Source organism: Cheilinus undulatus, linkage group 23 (assembly GCF_018320785.1).
Source record: "Cheilinus undulatus linkage group 23, ASM1832078v1, whole genome shotgun sequence".
Classification (NCBI taxonomy): Eukaryota; Metazoa; Chordata; class Actinopteri; order Labriformes; family Labridae; genus Cheilinus; species Cheilinus undulatus.
The window spans coordinates 15,913,623-15,936,433 of NC_054887.1; the positions used below are offsets into that span (position 1 = coordinate 15,913,623).

Sequence of the window (22,811 nt, forward strand, 5' to 3'; positions counted from 1 at the left end):
TTTTTGTGTGATGTGGAAGTGTAAGTGTCAAGGACAAAGGCAAAAGGCCAGTACTGGATGCTTGTGATCTTCAGGCCCTCAGACAGCACTGCATTTAAATCAGGCTGGAAATCACTGCATGGGCTCAGGAACACTTCAAGAAATCACTGTCTGTCCAAACAGTAGTCAATGCCATCCACAAATCCAAGTTAAAGCTGTATCATGCAAAGAAGAAGCCATATGTGGATAGGATTCTCTGGGCCAAAGCTCTTTTAAAACAGACCAAGGCAAAATGGAAAACTGCTCTGTGATCAGAAGAATCAAAATTTTAATTGTTTTAATCACACTTCCTACCATCATTGGAATTATTAAAGAAAAGTGGAAGAAGTGCGTTTCATAATTTTCTAGTTTTCCTGGCCTAGAGGCAGTTTTATAGGTAAGTAATGCAGATTGTAATGGATGCATATCCCTAACCCACCTGTTCAGTAAGTATAAAAATATTTGCCTCACATAAATCAAATACAACCTTGCACTGAAGAATTTAAACTGAAAGAAACTTAATGGGTAAACCATGACTGCAGTGGCAGTGCGTTTCCTGAGTTAATGTGAAATGTGGGCTGCCGTAAACGAGGCCTCCAGGTGCCTGATGGGTTGCTTGGCCCTGCTCCCAGAACAGTGTCTAAAGGAAGGATTAGGCTGTGTTAATTGGATAGATGGTCCAAAAAGATTAGGTGAACCGTGAGGCATTTCTTCACCCATTCAGCCCGACACGGTCTGTAAAGAACAGAGCCCTGGGCTGTTAGCATAATGCCCAGATGTGGCATGTCAAGGTGCTGATAGAGGTGATGACCTGAGTACAGTCAAGTTAGAGAGGTTATTTTTGTTCATTTACACCTCCAAAAGATCAAAAAGGGAACTTTCATGTGTCATAATGCATGCCTGTCTGTAAATTATATTAGTTGCCATAAGATTCAAGGACTCTGCTTCAATTTATAACTCAGACACTTTTTTATGGTCCAATTTCCCTGTCCGTCTTGCTGCAGGTCCTTCAAGCCAGACTTTGTCCTGATTCGCCAACACGCCTACAGCATGATCCCCGGTGAGGACTTCAGGAACCTCGTGATCGGCCTGCATTTCGGCGGCGTCCCTAGCGTCAATTCTCTCTTCTCCATCTACAACTTTTGCAGCAAACCCTGGGTGGTAAGCCATCTTTGAATTGCACAGCGGTGTGGCGAGGCCCTTCCCTAGCGGCTGCCTTCAGCTGATTTATTTGGGCCATTAAAGGGAGCTGTAACACCTGTCTGTGGAGCTGGCAGAGCAAGTGGTCTCCACCTCCAGTGCACATTATTATTTACACTGCAGAGAGGAAAAACATCTTAGAAGAATGCAGGGAAATGGTGTGAATGCTAGGTAAATTTTTAAGGAGAAAGCATGCTTCACAAGAGAATCAATATTTTGAATTCTTTTTGGATACCGCAGACACCATGTGTGGCAGACTGGAAAGGCACTATGAATCCTGAGAAGTATAGAGAGGTTTTAGAGTAACATGTGCTCCCATCCAGACGTCTCTTTCAGGGGCTTTTCATATTTCAGCAAGACAATGCTAGCCCACATACCCCATCCATCACAACAGCATGGCTTGGCAGTAGAAGAGTCCAAGTGCTGAACTGGCATGCCTGCAGCCCAGACCTTGTACTGATAGAAAACACTCAGAGCATCATAAAATAAGGAAAAGAAGACCCAGGGCTGTTCAGCAGCATGTCCTACATCAGACAAGAATGGGACAGTATTCCTTTCCCTAAACTCCAGCAACTGGTCTCCTCACTAGAAGAGGGGATGCCTCACCACAGTAAACACAGCCCTGTCCCTACTTTTTTGACATGTGTTGCTGCTATCAAATTCAAAATGAGCTAATATTTTTCATGAAATATCTGTCGACATCTGATTTTTTTGTTTATGTTCTATTATGAATAAAATGTGGGTTTATGAGATTTACAAAGAATTTCATTCTGTTTTTATTTATGTTTAACACAGCATCCAAAATTTATTGGAATTGGTATAAAAGTACAATCTAGGCCTATAGTATTGAGATATTTTCTAAAAGGTTGATGTTGTAGCTTCAGAGTCTTGTGATTTGAAGTTTCAGATCCCTCCCCTTGTTGTTTAGATGTCTGAGATGTTGTGAGTTGCCACTGATGAAAACACTCATATTCCTGATATGGCTGTTTTAAAATAAAGGCACTTAAACAATACTAACTGGGTGCTTTCATTGTGAGGAACTTGTAGGAAGTAGGATGGGTTAATCAGAAATTTAAGTTTTAGCAGAACTACATATAGCTGCTTTTTAGATCAGATTTTGGACTTTTCACCATTATTAGAAAGGACAGATGAAAAGAGACACTTAACCTTTCATAAGTTTTTCTGTAGCCAGGTCAGAACATACATTTAGGATGGAGTAATGCATTTAAGTATTGCATCAGATAAGATAGTTCCAGTGTAGACAGAATCGCACACTTAAATGTTAGCTAGGAGTTTGTTTTTAAGTTAGAGTTATCTCAAGGAGGTTCTTCCTGGTTAAACTTTATTAAATAAATATATTATTTTGAAATAGTGTGATAACTTGGGTGTGATGATAAGCAAGTTTGCCTGAATAAAGACATGTGACTGTCTATTTCTGTTTGCAGTTCTCTCAGATGATTAAACTCTACCACTCCCTCGGTCCAGAGAAATTCCCCCTGAATGAACAAACCTTCTATCCAAACCACTCTCAGATGGTAAGTGCCTTGCAGATATTTTTCTCCAGAGCATAAACGCGTGCTTCCAAACACAAACAAAGAAGAAGCATACACTTCCCTCTTGCCAGTTTTTCATTAAATCTTTATTATAAAAATATAAAACACAGAAATGAAGTCAAACATTTCTATAACCCCTACAAGGAAACATCCCCCCGCAGACTTCAGGAATCAGTGTTTACACACAGACTGTACACAGCTTCCTTGATTGGATTTTTTTTTTTTTTTTAAAGGATCAAACTTGACCAAGTGTTTCTGTGTTAAGCAGACAGTATATTTACACAACCGTGAACCACAGAAATAATGACACAGTAATGCCACAACTGGAGAGAAAGCCTCTTCATTAAACATTATACATATTTTACTTTATATATATATTTTTATTCTCCTTGAAGGTCAGGTCAGAATTAAACCCCTAGTGTCATTTTGAATGGAAAAAAAATGTTTATAAAGTCTGTGACATTTTTGGTAATAAGTTAGACTCTCACAATGCTTGTACCTTTTCTCATGTCTGTTGATTAAAGCTCATGTTTTGATTTTGGCACCCCTTGTGTCTGTACAAAACCAACACAGAACAGTGTTCAGCTGTTTCCAGTTAAACTTAAGTTGATGCAACCCGCCACAGGGTAGGTGTCAGAGAACGTAAATACAGAGCCCACAAAGCACGCTTTTCACGTTCTCCATGGGTTGAAATTCACATTGGCTTTAAGAGAGAGGAGGGTGAGATAGTTTGCCTGAAAACAACAATTGTGCAAGTTAACGCTATAACCAGAGGGGGCGCCAAAAGCAACACAAACTAAAAGTCATCACAGGCGCTTTAAAGATTCTGTTTGCTGAATTTTATTATGAATAAACAGATTTATGTTAGTGGTCTCCTGCATCAATGCAACTGTAAGCTAAGATGATTGCTTCTCTTTCCGGTGAGGCTGCTCAACTGTGGCAAAAGTCCTCATCACGATTATTTTGATCAATGCCGAGATCCTGATAAAAATGTGCTACTTTGTGTGATTTTCAAAGAAATACATACATCTGTTGAGTTGTCAGCCACAACTGAGTAGCAAATAATGCAAGTTATTTTCATTGTTCTTAGACTCATTAAAACCAAAGTGGTTCCATATATAGCTGAGGTTGTTTTACCTTTTTTGTTTACCAGCAGTGGCCTTTCTATCATCTAGTTCACTGCTTCCCAACTGCTTCGACCCCTAGAAGGGGCGGCAAATATCTTGAGGCTTTGTCTGCACAAAGGTTGCCAAAATAAGAATGTTGCATAATATCAAAATTTGTGGCAAAACTTCTCTTACATATTTAATACAAACATCATGGTATGTTAAAAAAGTAGACCTATTTTCCTTGGGTTTTTCCTATTAAACAGTGAAGACTGATGTTGACTTTTGACAGCAATTTCTCACTTTTTAATTCGTATGGGTCTTGGGGGTGGGAGAATCCAGGAAAAAAATAAAGGTTGGGAACTACTGATCTAGTTTTGCTTTCTCATTTTTAAAAAAATTAATGTAAGTGCAGGCTGCCGCTCCCTCTGCTCCTCACTTAAATTTACATTTGGTGGGGGGGTCACAACGCACGTTTTGCTTTAAGGAGTTACCAAAACAAAACTTATGACAAAAAAGCAACACAGCATGAGAAACAGTAACCATTAATTATCTTGTTTTTATGATTGCAATCATAACAAAACTCCCTGTGCTGATTAGCAGTACCATGTTTTTAACATTTTTCAATGAAGGGGCCATTTCTCCCTTTGAGGCAAATCTGTGTCTAGAAATGGAATGGACTGAAGGTACGGCACTGGGAAGAAATAATGAAAAAAAAGCCTTGGTGGAAGAGGTGAAGAAGAATGAATTTAGTGACAATATTGTTACTTTCATTTATATATATATATATATATATAGATATATATATATATCTATATATATATATATATATAATATGTTCATTTGCAATAGTTAAATACAAAAAGATTGAATATACACTTACAAAATATCTTATTTTCTGAAACCTCTGCTTTTGCTTGACTTTGTCTTCTGTGAAGAGTACCAGCCAAAGGAACTAATATGACCTAGCCAACCAAAAAGTACCATAAGTACCGAGCCACTGGGTAAACTGGTCCTTCATTCTGGACGGTTGCTTTAATGGTTGTCACAATGTAGTTCTGACTGGTTATTATATCATAGTTTGTCTTTTTTTGCAGATACACCACATGGTTACTGTGTAATCTAATAAACATATAAATAACAGTATGGCAGAGGTTTCAGCTGAGTTGATAGTTCATTTCTGTAGCTTATGTTATATACAGCAAAAATAAAATAAAATCATCTCTGCAAGAAGTGAGCTCTTCCCTGCGTTGGCACTGTAGCAGATATATTTTAGCATTTCTCTGATATTCATCAGTGCTCAATAGAGGGCGCTGTTTGTCATGTAACTGCAAAATGAGTTACATCGCAAACATTCAGGTACGCAGAGAAACGACCGTTCATAAAAACACGTTACAGTAAAAACTGTCAACATAATCTATGTGTACTTCACTGTAAAACAATACCATTTTCAAAACGTGATTTCAGCCAGAATAAGAGGCATAACTTCCAGGGGTAAAACCTCACATTGGCACTCGATTTGTATTGTAGACTAGTTCAATACTTTCAGTTGTTGGGAGCTAAAACTGTACAAAAACAATAATACTAGGTTAGCAATAGGCTAACTGCTGGTGGCTAATTTACCCATATAAATTATAATTTACCCATGTAAGCTGAGAATTTATGGTAGGGAAATTTGATAAAATTCAAAAAGGACAAAAAAAGGTATTGTTTTTCGATCAGAAGTGCTACGAAACAGGCACTGTAATGGATTTGTTCTGTTCTCTTTTTATGGCCCCTTAAAAGAGGCTGTCACCCAGGCCAGTGAGCTTAAAGAGTCCTGCAATTCTCTAAAATTGAAAGGATGGGACGGACACAGGGACTCGGCAGTGGATTCTGGACGGCAAGATTCAGGGCTCAGGGGTCGGTGGTGTTGATGGTGGTTTTGTCACGTGCGGTCATGCCCCGGTACCAGCTGCAATAGCCTTCCTTCTGCTGGATGCAGGCATAGTGCCGGGACTGGTAGCCGGGGTAGCCAAAGTGGGACAACATGTCCGTCCATAGGCACTCGTTCTTTGATGTCACAAAGCAGGGCAGGTAGTGGCAGGGCTTAATCTGAGGAGAAGAAAGCAACATTTTTAAGATGTAGCCATGAATCAAGTGATTGAACAGGATATTAGTGACTGGTCATGTGTGCCTTTGCCCTTCTTGCTGTAAAATACCTTAACATTTCTTGAAACCCCATGCCAGTGGTGATTTCTCTACTTTACTGGCTATCCCAACGCCATCCCATTACTCCAAAGGAAAGGAATAAAATATGTAAAGTGTAGAAGTTACACCGATTTCCTTTACTTGCATATTATATTGGCATCTTATTTCTGCATTATCTGTGATACCAAGAAAGCTTTAATACAGCTGCCGACTTTTAAAACACTTTTCTCGTACAAGTATAGAGTCAGACCGTTTTGGCACTGGCACCTTTTTAAAAATATAAATTTAGCACTGGTATACCGAACCCTATTGAAGCCCAATGATGGCAAAAATACTGCCACAAAATAACTGAGTAGCCTTATGTCTACTTATATTTTTTAAGTACTTTTTAAAATCAGTAATTGTACCTTTACATAAGTGTATTTTGGGGGAAGTATTGCACTTGTCTACAATTTTAAAAAGTACTGAGTACAAAAATAAGCACTAAAATCCAAAACGAGGAAGTCTAAGCTCTCTGCAAACATAAATCTGGCCAGTAGTTTGGCATAGATTGCACATGCCCGTCAGTAGCACATAGCTAGAGAATGATTGCATATTTCATCCCAAAACAGCTGTTGCTATTCACTTAAGGTTAATTCCCACCTTATAATAACAACATAGTTGAAGAGTTCTGTTCTCGTGTTGTCACTATACATTGAGGAAAGATCCTATTTTGCCAAAAGTAGCTACTGAGTACTCCGTGCTTTGGCTAGGGATGCACCAACCCACTTTTTTTCAGTTCTGATCCGATTCCAATAAATATGCAAACTTTAGGATGGATTTGGATCAGTCACTTGGATCGGCGCCGTCAGTCAGATATCCGATCTATTAATTACGCCCATATTGGACCCGATACCGATATTGGATCGAACTGTGTTTTTTTTTTTTTTACAGATGAATTTCACATGCCCTTGCTAAATGCAAAGACATCCAGAGCACTACCTGGATTTTGTCAATCCTCTATCCCACCCGCTGGTGCCCTCCGGCAGGCTTAGTTGCCATGACATGCCTTACTTTAGCCTTGATTTTTGGACAGAACATGCCTAAAAGTTCTGCACAGTACTGCAGGAACATAGAACATGGGTTTAAAGTTAACTAGCAGTCTCCTGACTGCAGCTATAAAGTTAAATTAATCATTTGAGTGGCATCAAGCTCTTTGCATCATTCTTCCCAGAAAAAAAACAATTGTATTTTGAAAATTAATACCAATGACAGTGTTGCTAAATTACAAGTTCTTACATACTTTCCCTTAAGTGAGCATTGATAATTTGAACAATAAATGTTGCACATGGGATTTCATCTTTTCTCCACTGGATTTTGGCTTTACTTTCTATCATTTACTGCAGCACAGAAATAGAAGAGGTATAAAATGGAAGCTTTTTAAAGAGTGCAAAGTCAGGAAGCCTTAGTTTCTGTTTAGAAATGCTAGAAGAATGCCAGCCAACTTCCTAAAGGAGAGTCAATTTTGTAGTCTCTTAACGATTCAGTTCCATTTACAGAGGCTAGTTCGTGCGTCACATCTCCAGGTGCTCACACAAAAGCATGAGGCGTCATGGATGAAAATCCAGCATGAATTGACAGGAAGACGCTCAGAGAGGTGATGAACGGAAACGCTGAGTTAAGTGACAGCTATGAAGAGTCATCAGCCGCATAGAGCTTCACTCCTCTAGATGTGAATGAGCCAGAAAATTCAATCAGCAAGTTAGAGGGCACACTTCACATTTTTGGTTATTTTTGTTGCTCAAGCTTGAAGCGTTTGTCCTCTACGGTTCAGAGCTGTTCGTCATGACTTCCTGGCTCATGTAATTTAAATGGTGCGAGGAGAATAACTTTCTGACTGGTGCGACATGGTTCCTGCTTTCCAGTGAAGTAAATCATCATTTGTTGAGGAATGTGGAGGACAGCAGAGTGCATTCAATAAGTGTGATGATGCTTACGCCTGCATGTGCTCAGTGACTCTCACACTGAAGCCTGAGTTGATCGATGGCCTCCTCTGGATGCCTCTGGGCTGCTGCCATCTACACAGTGAGGACAGTTTACAGGCGCTGGCCTGCACTGGGAACAAATAGGTCTCTCTGCTAATCCACTTATACTGATAGGGGCTGATGGTGTTAACAGATGTCCAGGACACTGTTGTACAGTAGGACGTTTACGAGGCGGGTCAGCAGCTGCACAGCGACGGGCTGCATGATTCAGATACAGAAAAGTTGGAACGAAGACTTGAGCTGATTCCAGAGCTGTTACTTAACTCCCAATGACTGTGGTAAAAGTCGATTTCTCTGAATTCAGTCTCTGAGGAACAGCCTTGATGTATAATAGAGGAAACTGAGCTCATAACTCAGACTCAATAACAATAATATTGAACAGTACAGCCATTTAACCATGAAGGTCATTTAAGTTTAAGTGGCTGACTCTTGCTTTCAGTTTCTATTCACTGGTTCGTCACATAGAAACCGAGCATAATGAGAATTAATCGCTTTGACCAGTCACGTGTCATGCTTCTGTTATAGGAATTTCCTTTAATCATTAATAACGCTCTACTTGACTTTACATGGACCCTGAAGAAGAAGTTAGCTTTAGTTGTAAAACTGAAGAGGATCTCTCAAAGCAAAAACATGTAGGAATTCAGTTTTTTGTGCGTTGCCATTTTGTGTACATTGGGAGAATTTTCTCTGAAATTTGCATTAATTTTTATGAAAATTTGGGGACATGTTTGTGTATTTTGGACAGTTTGTTTTGAAGGTTTGGGGGGATTTGCTTTGAATTTTTGGCATTTACATAGGATTTGGGATTTTGTTTTTAATTTTCAGGAAATTTGAGAATTATTTGTAATTTTTGAGAGGTTTTTTTTTTAATTTGTGGTGAATTTCATATAAATCTTTAGGTATTTTTTTATAAGTTTATCTGTAGATATTTGGATTTCATATGAGGACATTACATTTTGGCTCTCCTACAACATAGTGATAATTCAACTAGTACAGTTTTTATATAACTTTCCAGAATGCCCATTTAAGTTTAAGTAATTTACTTGAAATGTTTGGAGAATTTGCTTTTAAAATTTTAAGATTTTTGATGAAAATTTGTATATTTTGGAGAGTTTCATTGGAAGTTTTGGGGCTAATTTTCATGGGAATTTGGGAAATTTGTTCTAGAGGGATGTGTTTAGAAATTTTCAGGCACATTCAAGGACATTTTTTTAGAAAACAACAATTTGTAAGGTTTGGGAGTTTGGTTTTATTATTATTTCTTTTTTTGGGGGGGGGGTTGAGTATTTAGGAACTTGTTTAAAAATGTATTTGTCATTGTTTGGAAATTTGATTGGGTTTTTTTAGGGAAGGTGCACTCAAAATTTTTGAGAAATTTTGGGGTATTTTCATAGAATACTTTAAAAAATACATTTAATAATTTTCACAGATTTTTTGTAATTTATTTTAAATTTAGGGAATTTGTGATTTTTGTAAAGGAAAATTTCCAATAAATTCACAGATTGAGTGAAAATGTAGTTGACACTTGGCCCTAACCAGTCCTTGTGGTCCATCATGAAACTGACTCCCCTATGCCTTTCTCAATGACTGACACCATTTCTTACTGACTTTAGACCCCCTCACAACTGACCCAACATCTGACCAACACAACAAAAACGGATGCTCTAGAACTTATCCACAGCTGTATTTTCTGCCGAACCAGGACCTTCAGGAGATTTGTGGACATCAATTTTTGTTCAAACTACTTCCTGTCCAACAACAAGGCTGAGCTTTTAAACCTATCCGGTCCTACTGATCCCAAATAAGTGGGGGAAATCCCAAATGCATTCAAACAAAAGCTTAGGTCTAAGGAGGACATAGCCAAACTCTACATCTATATCATCAGTCTATTATAAGTCATATCTGCAGGGATGTACACAGTGCTGTTGTACTGTTGATTTCCCATTAAACGTGACAGATCGTGTCACCTACTTGATGGCCACCAGCTATCTTGCAGTTTGACTTGCAGCTGACTGCTTTGCCAAGCTACTCAATTATAGTAACATCTTCTATTTAAACAGTTCTGGCATGATAATGAGTTAGGTGAGAGAAACAGCTGGGCTCACTTCTAGAAGGAGAACCTCGACCTGCTGCCAAAGTTACACAGTTCTAAAAGCAGGCAACTGGGGCTCTCTGTGGAAATGGGATAGATGCCATTCTCCCTTTTTAAAGTCTGTTAGATCTACTTTGAAACTACTATTTGAAGGTGGAAAAGTTGAATATTCTTGCTTAAAAAGGCTACAAGCAACAGGTGGAGAAGTAGCGTAATGGATGGAGTTTTGACCTGGTCTTAGAAACTGATGCCAAAGTGCATCATCTACTGGATTACAAGACTCATATTATACCATTAAACCTCCTGCCTCTTGTGCTTAACACTAATGTCTTGTCCTTTCTGAAATAATGCTAATGGTCTCCACTTACCCTGCAGTTGCAGCCGAGCTGATAACGGTGGTTGATGCCTTTTTTCTGGGCCAATGAGAGGCGCTCCCATCGCTCGTTGAAGTTGCACAGTCCGGTGTAGACCTTTCCATCGTACACTCGACCTGAGGTTGAAAAGAAAAGTTTTTCACAATTAATAAAAAAAAAGTTGGACCTAACAAGTTATATTTAAGATTAAATAAGATTTTTTTGTGCTTGTCTGGATTTAGATATAATGTCAACATCTGATTACAGCTGATCAGATAGTGTGGATATCGCCTCCATCATTTACAGACACAAGTGTAGACAGGTGCTGATGAGATTGGTGTATTTAAAAAGGGGAGCTTTCTACAAAGGTGATGCTATGAGGTAAAAGCTAGACAGCATGATAACATGCTGGATATAATATTGATGGACCCCCAAGTCAAGCCAATATAAAGGGATCCACTGGGAATGTTGGTATTGCATTGCTGGTACATATCTTTGAAAGAATAATGTTTACGTATTTCCTGTCCATGAAGCCATGAGTGCTGTTTTGTAATTTGTCTAATTTCATAATCCTCCACATGTAACATAGGATAATACAAACAAACTGCTCAAGCAATCCAACCTGTTTATCTAAGGAAAGATAATTCCACACAGTAAGCCCATATTAAACCAACACCTCTATTTCAGAATATCCAAAGGTTAACAGACTTCTATTTTTAGCTGACTGCGGCTTACTGACTCCTGAGACAGGTGCACCGCTGCAGCCTGCAAGCTCTCAGGAATGTCATGATTTGTCACTGTATGTCTCCTTCACCGTGTTGTCACCACACAGGAATCTGACAGCTCACAAATATGTGCTTCTTCGACCCCCCTGAACCTCCTCCTCCTCGGCCTGCATCCCTGCGCTGGGATTATTGGAGTCACTTGCGGGCTTATTACATGGTGTTGAGTGTGTGACATGCTCCTAAAATACTGATCAGAGCTGTGGCAGTAAAGGCTCGATCAAAGGAGAGCTCGTTTCACAGGCCCTGCTGTGTTTAAATTGCACGTAACCCAGTCTCGGTCATATGCGGGACTTATTATAGACGCCCTGAGAAAGCTGAAGACGTCAGTGATGTCACTTGCACCCTGACTTGGTAAACATAACTGTCGCTGCCTGGCAACGCCCGCTCATTCACATGCACTGTAGGGTGTAGTTACAGTATTTACAGGTCGGGGACTTAGTGACAGTTACATGCGCCAAGCACAGCAGGGTCCAAAGTAAACTGCACCTCTGTTGGAAATAGCAACTCATAAAAAGCTTTGGCTGGAAAACACCAGTCGCTTCCTGCAAGCTGTTAATTACCAGTTGCATGAAGGAGAAAACGGCTGTTTCTGGTCTTAGAAGTTGAGGAAAATAAGTGCAAAAGTGCTAAAAAAAAAGAGGAGGGGGCTTTGCATGCCTGCGCAGTTGCAAGTTGTAGGTTATAAATAGGAGGAAAGTTAGTGTAACAGGACAAATGAGGAAGTCCTTGGAGAGGAGGCGAGTGAGAGGGCACTTTAGGCCAAATAAACTAAACAAGTATTTATTGGCAACAGCAGACTGAGTGTAATTTAGCTTTGTTAAAACTCTACAGTTCCCATGATACCAGAATATTAAACTTTGATACAGAACTAGAGAAAAGCATCAAATTATGTTGATGCCTGGTGTTGCCAGTGTTTGTGTCCAAATTCGACAGTCTGCAGGAGTTTGCCTAAAATGTTAACACATCCATTTCTCTTCTACAGACATATCTGATGAAACAGATTTAGTTTTTCAGTTAGGAAATTTTCAATATCACTGGTCATTAAAATGACTCCGATTACATCATCCAACCAATCAATACGAGTCAAGTTTTATCAAAAATTTGCAATCAGTTGATTGGAATAAATTCTTTTAGTCACTGATCACCAAAACCACTCAAGTGGTGTTGTGCAATTGTATAGGCGAACTGTAACAGTGCTGTGAATCACATTAATCTGAAACGCAGCACCTTTGACTGCTTAACTTAGTCACAACTCCACTCAAATCATGTGAGTTTCTCCGGCCTTGGTGTTTAAGCTGCAGCCTGTTTCCGGAATCTCCCAAGAGTTAAAAGGTTTAAAGTGATGACCTTCATGTCATTCAGCAAAGTCCAAAATGCTCAACTTCTGCGCAGGTGCATTGCTCTTAAAGTGCCAAAGGTTTTCGCTGCACATTTATTTGCTGCAATACGGTAGTTGAGCTCTCTTCCTGCAGTGGTATTGGAAAAATAAACTCATAGGCCAGTGAGTTGCTTTGCCCTCCTCTGCCTGTCACGTGTCCTTAATGAGGAGTGTTTCCAGTCAAGCCGGCACTCTTCAACAACACTAATGGAATACTTCCTGTCCTTCTTTATGACCTAACGAGGAAGAAAAGCAGTTAAAAAGTGGTGTACAAGAGTTAGCAGTACACAGTGAATGTCGTGAATCGACAGTCATGTTAGGTCTACTGCAGCATGTGATTGTTGCAGCTGCATGCACTATGAACTGGTATAGAAGTTGCCTCAGTTTATAAGCTGCAGTCAACATTTTTGGTGAAAAGCAGGCGTTAAAAATGTAGCTCATACATTGGATTTTACTGTAAATGCAGCTACTTTTACTTTTTTCTCTTTCAGCCTAAATGTGTCTGCAGGGTTTTAAAAAGTTTCAAAAGTTAATAAATCAATTTGGTAAAAATTAAGGCTTTTAAAAGTCTTTAAAAAGTCTTGAATGCACAACCAGAAGGTATTAAATTTTGTAGCTGTTTTCAGTGTTTATATTTGAGGTTGCAGGGTAGTTTTCTGCTTTTTATTTTTAAACATGAGTGAGATTCTGATGAAACTTCCCAGATTTTATGTCAGTCTGCACGCTTGTTTTTGTTCTGGCCCATTGATCTCTCAGTGCATCCTAAAAGCTCTGCAGTGTCTCTGTGATTGAGTGATCTGTGTGCATAAATGATAGGAAAGGTAACAGCTGAGGCTGGGGCTGATACTTGTTAAAACGTACAGGATTCTGAAAAAAGCAGCTTTGTAGTGAAACTTTTTCCTCGTGTAATACTAGCACAGTCTGTTAATGTTAGCACAGTAGAATCCCAAATACTACAAGAACAAATACTGTCTTTTCTTGACTGTGTTGTAAAATTTAATCTTACAATCTGCACAGAAATGTGTCATCGATGTAACTGGTTAGAAACTGTAGATGCAATGGGGTCTTAAAATAAAGTTTGTGGGTGTTGAAAAGGGCCTTGAAAACTATGAAATTTGATGTCAGATTCAGAGTCAGAGTCTGCCTTCCTAATTTGCTCAAAGTCATAGTTAAACTGCCATACCTTGAAAGATGAGGTATGATTAAACTGCTAAAAGTCATAGAAGTTGTCGGCTTAACAAGCAGGAAAAGTGGCTAGCTTTTGTTGTTAGCTTCCTCTATGCTAGCACAGGCCGACAGTGCTGTAAACACTGAGCTGAGCTGTACAGACCCACCCCGAGTATCGGCCTTCGGGATTGGCACCCAATATAAAATAATTGCATAATTTGCACCTTGCAGCTGAATTAATTTTATCCTAAGACTCATTTCCTTTTGATATGTCAGACCATTTGCACTGTTTAACCTATCATTTTGTAAGTCTAATAAATTGTGTTAATTCTCATAAATTAACACATGTAATGAATGAATCATCGCCATGTGTAATTCTTTTATCTCCACTGTGGGATACTTGTTGCATTGATCCATTGGAAGTTTTCATATTGCTCTCTTAAACAAATAAAAGCACTCTGACTGAATAAGGACGACTTGTGCAGGTTATACTGCCACCTGGAGGAGGTCCTAGTACACTAAAAGCTAAGTAGACTGACCAACTGCTAAACCAGCTGCTATAACAAACACAAAGTATGATAAAAGTATCTCTATTTAACAGCCTTGTTAAAGTCATTCAGCTTACCTGTGATCAGATACTGGTACTTGTTGATGTCAAACTTAACGCCGCACAAACTCTCTGAGGCGTCCGTGTAGATGTGCTGCACGTGCTGGACTTTGTCGAATCCTTTGTACATCTGCAAGAGAAATGAAACTGAAGTTAAAACCTGAATTTAAGGAGCACCAGCCTGCCACTATGAACTCTGACTCTCATAAATAATCAGGAATGAAAACAGTCCTCCTGCTTTATCTGATGACATTCCTGAAGGACTGCCTCGTGGGAGCTGAAGTATTAGGAGCTGCCCTTAACTAAATCATAGTTAACATAATTATGTTGTGTAATGTGCTCTAACTTTCATCCTGCTTTGGCAAGGTCATTGCTGAACCACGGACCTCAGCTCCTTCTATTCAGCTCAGGCATGTGGAGTGAACAGTGTTTGCCCTGAGAACTGTTTTCTTCAGTGTAATTTATTTGTCTGGGAACAACAGGAAATCCCTGTTTAGACATAAAGCTCCCAGAAAAAGCAGAACAAACTGTGACTTAAGCTTGAAACTGTGGATGTTTGGGAAAGCCAAAAGCATTTGTCTCATAGGATTTGTTGAAATTTGGAGGGAATTGTATTCTCTTCCAGCTCACGAGGAAACCCACTGTTTGAACCAGCAGACTGTAATACAAATACAAGACTTGCAAGGGTCATGTCTAATTCCTGGTGATAATCCTGAAAGTGATGATTGGTGTCCTTCACTAGCAAGAAGCTACTTAATGCTTTTATACAAACTGGGATTGTTCTGATGCAGAGTGTGATCCAGTGGGATGTCTACACTCTGACGGAGAAGTTTGGTTGAGCTGAAATGCTCGTAAGCCTGCTAATCCTCAGGCCTGGCTCCTGTCTGAGCAGCAGACCCATGTCAGCATCTGTCAGAAATATGCAGTGTTATGTAAGAATATAGAGAAAGTGAAGAAGAGGCCTTTAGGATAAGAATCCAAACCACTTCTTAGCTATCACACAGCAGCTGAGGGGGGTGGATGAGCAGTCCTGTAGCTAAAGAGATCCGTCAACATCCAGTGTATGACATTTTATTTGCTTTCAGTTTTTAAAGGATTCAAAGAGTGCTTCTTCTTTAAATTAAACAGTCAAAAAGTTAGAAAATCATAGGTAATGTACAAAACAGAGACGTAGTCCTAGCATCAAAGAACACCAAAGACTAAAAAAATGGATATCTCAACACCTTAAGGGAAGCTTTCATGTTAGCCAATCAATAAAGTTTGTTTTATTAGATTTATGTAAGGATACGTTGTTTTTGATATTAGACCCTTTTGCACCATGAGTAAGGTTGTCCACTGAGTTGGGGGGGGGGCAAGCACATACAGAATGCCTGCAGTACATTCCAAAATAAGTTCACCTTTTCATCAAACAACAGTTTTGAAACCTCAGCATTATACAAGCTCTGCACACTGCCATTTCAGATGTAGGAGGAAGAGTTTTCCCATCATGCCCTTGGGCAGGGTTATTGGATGTTACCACTGCTTGGATTCCTTTGCTCATGTTTCTGATGTTATTGTTGTTTCTGATGTTAGACACTTCTGCATCATGAACGAAGTTATCCACAGAGTTCGTCATTCCCTGCCTATGGCAAAAGATTGGTCCTTAGTAAAGGGAGTTGTCTATCCCAAATTTATGTATTTGCTCCATCTTTGCCAGAAGACACCGGTTTTTGCCATAGGTGGCAACTTTATTAAGTACAATGTGTCAATCAAAATGATAAATTCTTAAAAACAGCACCTAAAGACAGATATAGAAGATCTTTCATACCATCAGCAATAAGACTATATGATTCTAACATCAACAGATGAGACTCCAGACAAATGAATTTCCCTTCGGGGATAAATAAAGTTATTATATATTGTATTGTAAAGTGAAAGAAAACCCAGGATTGTAATAAAAGTCGTTTTGAATGTGTAAAAAAAATAATAATACTGTGTTAAAAATTAACACTATAAAGGAGTTAAAATGTTAACACTTTTCAAAGTGTGAATTTAACTCGGAAACTGTGAGAATTATATAAACTTGGAATAAGTGTTACATTTAACACTATAGGAGTTGACTTAAGACTGTCGATTTTGCTTTGTAGTTGTCTGAGAACTGAGGACAGTAATTGCTGAAGTCATGAAAGCGGATTTTCTTTCCCCATTCTTGCTTCCATCTGCTCTCTTTACTGTGAAGACATGCTGTTGTCACTCTTGCAGAATGTGGCTTAGCATTGTCTTACTGAAATAAGCAGGGAAACTCCAAAAAGCCATTAACTTCTGCTCAAAAACCAGCATCTGTGATGGTGTAGAGGTGTGCTATTTTCCATTGCCTGGGTAACTTGCACATCTATGAAGGCACCATTAACACTGAAAGGGAAACATACAGGTTTCAAAGCAAAATGCTTTCAAAACTACAAAAATCCCCCAAAAAGAATTAAGTTTATTAATTTGAACATAAAAACATATTGTCTTATTGTAGTATCCACTTGAATATAGGCTGGAAAGGAATTAGCAAATTAAAGTTCAAACTTTTTCTGATTTGGTGGTCCTACTACAATCTAGGATAGGCGTCCTGACTCTGTCCGACAGATTCTCCTTTCATTTTAGGGAAAAAAGAATAACTGTTCTGTTCAGCAGCAGCTTTTACCTTCATCTGCTTGACCGTGTAGCGCATCGTTCCAAAAGGTCCGTCCCTCAGGAGCTTCTTGCCGACCACTTTTGCTCGAATCACTGTGAATAGAAAGAGACGGTCTGGTCAATGACTTTGAAAAGATCAGAACAAACTGCCACATTCTTTCCTCCAATGTATTACTTTGAGCTTTCCTCTCCAATCCATCAAATAACACACTGCCCCGGCCAGTACGAGGCATTAGGAAAGCCATTATAAATACCATTTCAGGACTAGGTTGGCACCACAGTTAATCCGTTTATCCGATTTTCTGCATTGCTGCTGTGTGCCAAGGGAGGCAAAGCAAAAAAGGAAAAAAAAGACACGACAGGGATGTTTGAGTTTGATACAGAAATTAGAGGAAAACAGGCCTCATGTGAGTATCAAGGCTTCATCCTGGCTGCTTTTGTACCAAACTGAGGGCTCAGAATAACGCTTGTAGCATCTACAGGAAATGTTACATCCACTTCTAAGAATGTCCAAGTTGTAAACGTGACTCCAGTAAGCGCTTTGCTAAACAAAACAATCATAAAAAAGAAAAAGCTGCCGAGCATGTTCTCTGTTTAAACAGGTTTCCTCCCATAACGGAACCAGGGTTTAAAAAGATCATATCAGTGTGAGGGACCCTCATGTCAACGTCTACAAGGTGAAAATACTCACCTCTGACTTTGATTTGTTTGCTTTCACTGGTGCTGGAGTAAAGTGTGTGTGTGTGGGGGGGTGTTATTGTGGAAGGACAGAGGGGCGTGCATAAGCAGTCAATCCCCTGTGAAGTTCACCTGCTGCCCACATTCAGCCGGCCGCAGACACAACTAACATGGGCCATGTTTGTTATCTTCTGCTGGAATTTCCTTTACACATTCTTCTGGGGCTCACATTCCCCAGAAAGGAAAAAAAAAAAAAAAAAAAAAAAAAGAGAGGCACGTCTGAGGCATGTGGCATCTTCAGCTAGGTCTGTATTTGTAGAGCTGCCTTCCTTCCTGGCGAATGGAGACAGGTATAAAAATAAAAGTCAAAAACAGGAAGCAGTTACAGCACGACCACCCAAAAGTGGTGACCACAAGCTCATACTGGACACGAAGACCCCAGTGTGAACCAAGACTTTATTTAAATAACCAGAAAAATATTATTTTAGGCCAGAATGAACGAACCAAAAGGACTGGAGTCATCCAAGACTTTCAAATTTTTCAGTAACAAATGGACAAGAGGTGGTTAGAGGATATCTTCCAGCTAAACTGGTGCTAAATGCTAACAGGCACCTGCTAACATACTAGTAATGACAACATGCCAATGTAAAGCATGTGATGATCATCATGGATGCCACTTTAGTTTAGCTAAGATCATTTGTGCTGAACACAAGCTAAGTTGAAGTTGAAGGGCTGTACATTGATGCTAAAAGCTAACATACTATGCTAGCAGTCCATCTGTGATATTACTAATAAGTGATAGTTACTATGGTAGCGTGCATGTTAGCATGCAGATGTTAGCTAATTTATGATGATTACACAGTCCAGTTGAGATTGAATGGCTGTACTGTGGTGCTAAATGTCATAATGCACATGCTAGAATTTTAGCAACGCTAATATGGTAATGGTAAATAAGCTGTAACTACCTGGTTGCGCATATGTTTAGCATGCACATATTAGCTTATTAGCATCAAATGCAAAGTCCTGTGGAGGCTAAAAGTTAGCATACACATGCTAACTTAGCATGCACATGCTAACATGTTAAGACAAATAGGCCAATGTACAAGAGAAACTAAACCCTTAGACCACTTTTTCCACAAAAGCCTATGTATATGGGTATGCAGTAGTACAATTGATCAGTACTGTTGAAATCTTTACATTTGGGCACAAAATATTAAGAATTCTTTACAATTATTATTTTTAGAAGGAAAATCTACTGGCTGAAGTGCTGTTTGTGTTGTCATTGCCATCACAACAAAACGGTTTTTCCATAACCCTTAACTTCACTTATAATAGCCAACAGCCAAATTTCACAGTTCAAGGGGGCTCCACCAATCAGAGATGTCACTGTGTTCATCTAGGATTGTGGGTAATGTAGCGCTGTTGCCTGAGATCATGAATAAACCATCTTCTTTTCTTAAAATGACTGTTAATGCCAGTAGTAGGAGTAGAATGCAAGTGAAGATGGGCTCAACCAACCAGAGATGTTGCTGTGGCACTCTAGGATTGTGGGTAATGTAGTGTTATTGTCTGAATACGCCACCATTTTTTTTTAAAAAGACCAGTAAAGTCACCAGTAGCAGCAGAATAAAAGTAAAGGTGGGCTCAACCAACCAGAGATGTTGCTGTGACACTCTGGGGTTGTGGGTAACGTAGTGCTGTTGCCCAGATCACAAATAAACCATGTTTTTCTCAAAATAAAGTGGATAATATACAAACTTATGTCATCTACATGTCCACATATCATTGTTTCACACTGAGTAGCTCTTGGTAAGTCCATCTTGAATGGTAATGACATTATGGCTAATAATAGCAGCATTGACTGATGTTGTGGCTGATAAGGGACGGTAGGAAAGAGGGAGAGGGCATGTCTTATTCCCTCTCCTTCCCAGCCTTTTCCATGATGCTCTAAAGACATTTTTGAAGAGCAGATTCAATTCAGCCAAAAGTATTTGGTTTAGCTACTCTTTTAGCAAGGTATCATTACAATGGTTGCAATGGTAGTTTAGCATGTTAGCAAGCAAACTTCACTTAATTGGCACTTAAACTATAGTCCAGTTAAGTCTTATCATCAAACTAAGTGAAATTGACTCAGAAATGCAAGGTGTAAAGTGTGAAGATCATTTGAATGGCTATAGTTCATCCCATTGAGACCACAAATGTCCAACCAAACAAGTCAACCTCAAGAAGGCTTTAGATAAAAAGTTAAGGATAATGAAAGTTACATGAAGCTATCTCCTTATCATAATGGCACTTAATTTCAAAGCAATCCTTCCTTTAGTTGTAAGGAAATTCCAGTCCTGACCACAGAGGTGGACAGACCATCTGATATTGCATCTAGCTTGGTTAATCTGGCTGTTGTAGTAAAATATCTCATTCTACCAGTGTCAAATCAATAAAGACCACCATGCATTACACAGGCAAGGGTTAAGTACTTCAAAATGAAAAGACTTTTAAACTCTGTGAGGTAACACTCTGCAGAGAACAGCTTTTTCCACTTGTCAGAACTGTATTATATGACTCATCGACAGCTTCACATATAATCAAAACAAGGCCCAATTCATGTAATTTCAGACCTTTTGGTGTTCTGTATGTACCGTACTGACCCCCTACCTGCCCTCCGCTTTGTGACCTTTCACAATAAGTTGCTTTTGAAAGTTTAATCCATTAATCTGTCAACTCTTTTCAAATGAGCTAAAGAAAGCTACTGCCTGACGGTTCCTGCTGAATGTACCCAAATGTTTTTCGACAGACGTTTGCCAGTGCAATTACAGAGGAACGGGGGCTCAATTACACAGGAATGTGCCGCCTGAATAGGATACGTTTGCTGCACTTATATACACTGCTAACGTTATTTCAAGTGTCACCCCAAAACCTAGTTTCCTGCTCTGTTCTGACCTCGAAACCAACCCTGAAGATAAACAAATCACCGTGTTTGAAGGCCCACATGTCAGCTGTTTTAGTGAAGTACTTCCAGATAGGACCCCTCTTGTTGGACGGCGGCCACTAATTGGCCAAGGGATGGTGCCATCACCCGAAGGAATGTGTGAAGGGCCTCAGCTGCTCCGGAGACAGAGGATTTGAGTCATACCTCGTCAGTGACCCCTTGACCTCCCCTCCATTCAACAGTTATATTTATGTACCACTTCAGGGCTGTCTGGTCACGTCAAAAAGTCGACATTACAAGTGTTTATTTAACCCAGTTTTTCTAATGTGATCTAATCACACTGGCTCAACTTAAACTATAGATGCATTGTGTGGATAGGAGTCCTTCGTTTATGTTTCTGACTTAAGCTTCCTTCTTAAATACCACTTCTATTTAAACTGCATTGACAAAACAATGTCTTCATTAGATATTTACTTCCCCTCTGTGAATTTCATTTTCCTCTTGCGTGATATCTGGCTCTTTAATTTTGGAGGTGGAGAAATAGAGATGTGGTGCTTTGATGGCAATAAGCCAAACTAACCTGTGTCTCTGTGCTAACAAAAGTTAAAGCTCATGAGGGAATGACAGAAAGAAATATAGAAACAGGGAACTGGGGTAAAAATGCTGCATAGCTTTGCACTGATTGCTTTGCAGGCTATTAGGATGCGTGCTTGAATCCTAGGACTCGCTGTAATCCTCTTTTTCTACTTTCTACCTCTGCTGACCATGAACTTTTACAGTGAAAAGGCCTTACACAACAATGACATGAAATTCAGACTATTTATCTGTGTTATTTCACTTCATAAACAGAGAATTTTAAGTTTTCAGAAATGTCAACATAACTAAGAAAGCATGTGAGGAGTGTCAAAGAACAATTAATGAGCAAGCACCAATTATTTTGCTTCCAAGCATTTATAAAGTCACCTATTATCTATTTTCCACAAATGAATTCCACAAATCTAACTCCACAAATGCCTTCCTCGTAGCATGAATGTCTCCAAAGCCACTGATAAATTTTTAACGGAAAGCTAGCAGAGTAACAGGATGTTTAACAGAGAGTCAATAGTTAACTCAGTACCAGTCAAACCATGACACCGGTTCTGGACATCAGACAAAATAATTGATAAAAAGTTAAATCTGTCAGCTGTCTTTTGGTAGTTCTGGGACTTAAATCCAGGAATAAATTATGTATAGATCAGTTTGAGAAGTAATTACGTTAACAGTGGCTCACTTTAGCTTTGTTAGCTTTAGCTAAAGCTAACGAAGCTACACTAGCTTTCTAGTAAACATTACTACATAAGCCAGTTTAGCTACATTAGCTTTCACTTGTGCAATGTGAGCTCCAGCAAATGTAGCATATGCAAACAAACTAAGGTAGCTACATAGATAACAAAGCTACATAGGTAATGTAGCAAGTTAGCTTTAGCCATGTAAGCTATGTAGTTATTTTACATGAAAAATATGGGTATATGAGATTTGCAAAATTGTAAAAGGTGTGCAGTCCTTAGCTACTATACCCGAGGATTTCATGTAGCTAAAGTGGCTTTATTGGCTTCAGCCTTAGCTACATTAGCTGCATTAGAGTGTTTTTCAGGGAGTACATGGTTCTCCTGCAAGTAGATTGTTTACTCTGCTTTATTAAACATTTTGTAATCAGGTTTTGCAGGTCAGGTTTTTTACTTTGACTTTTATTATCTAACCTTTGCTTTAACCCCTACCCTGACACTAATCATAAATTTAATCCAATCAAACTTTGAAAGTTTCACATTGTATTTCCGCCCTGACAGAAGCAGCATCTCTGAGTTGTGGTCTGCAAGAGGTGGTGTCTGACAGCTGGGGTCTGCAGCTAGACTGCTTTGCACACTTTGGAAAGCATTTTATTTGGAAACTATTTCCTTTTTTTTTTTTTTTTTTTTTAACCTATCTTGTTCTTTATCATGCCAATTTGAATTATGAAGGATTCGCTGAGCTCTAAAATATGCTATCAAAAAGTGAAAGCTAGCTAATTAGCTTAACATGAATGTGTTGAGGACA

At 39.1% G+C, this 22,811-nt stretch overlaps 2 protein-coding genes across 2 annotated transcripts in view; one reads left to right on the forward strand and one right to left on the reverse strand.

The window, feature by feature from the left end:
• LOC121505830 (synapsin-3-like) overlaps positions 1 to 22,811 on the forward strand; it is a 158,227-nt gene that overhangs the window by 67,497 nt on the left and 67,919 nt on the right. Inside the window, exons 5-6 of the mRNA XM_041781382.1 lie at positions 1,023 to 1,179; positions 2,664 to 2,753. Of these exons, the coding sequence (XP_041637316.1) occupies positions 1,023 to 1,179; positions 2,664 to 2,753 (247 nt within the window). The remainder of the gene's footprint in view (positions 1 to 1,022; positions 1,180 to 2,663; positions 2,754 to 22,811) is intronic.
• LOC121505832 (metalloproteinase inhibitor 3-like) overlaps positions 2,840 to 22,811 on the reverse strand; it is a 29,501-nt gene continuing 9,529 nt past the window's right edge. Inside the window, exons 2-5 of the mRNA XM_041781386.1 lie at positions 17,145 to 17,227; positions 14,492 to 14,603; positions 10,552 to 10,673; positions 2,840 to 5,971 (exon numbers count right to left, since the gene is read on the reverse strand). Of these exons, the coding sequence (XP_041637320.1) occupies positions 5,774 to 5,971; positions 10,552 to 10,673; positions 14,492 to 14,603; positions 17,145 to 17,227 (515 nt within the window). The 3' untranslated portion in view covers positions 2,840 to 5,773. The remainder of the gene's footprint in view (positions 5,972 to 10,551; positions 10,674 to 14,491; positions 14,604 to 17,144; positions 17,228 to 22,811) is intronic.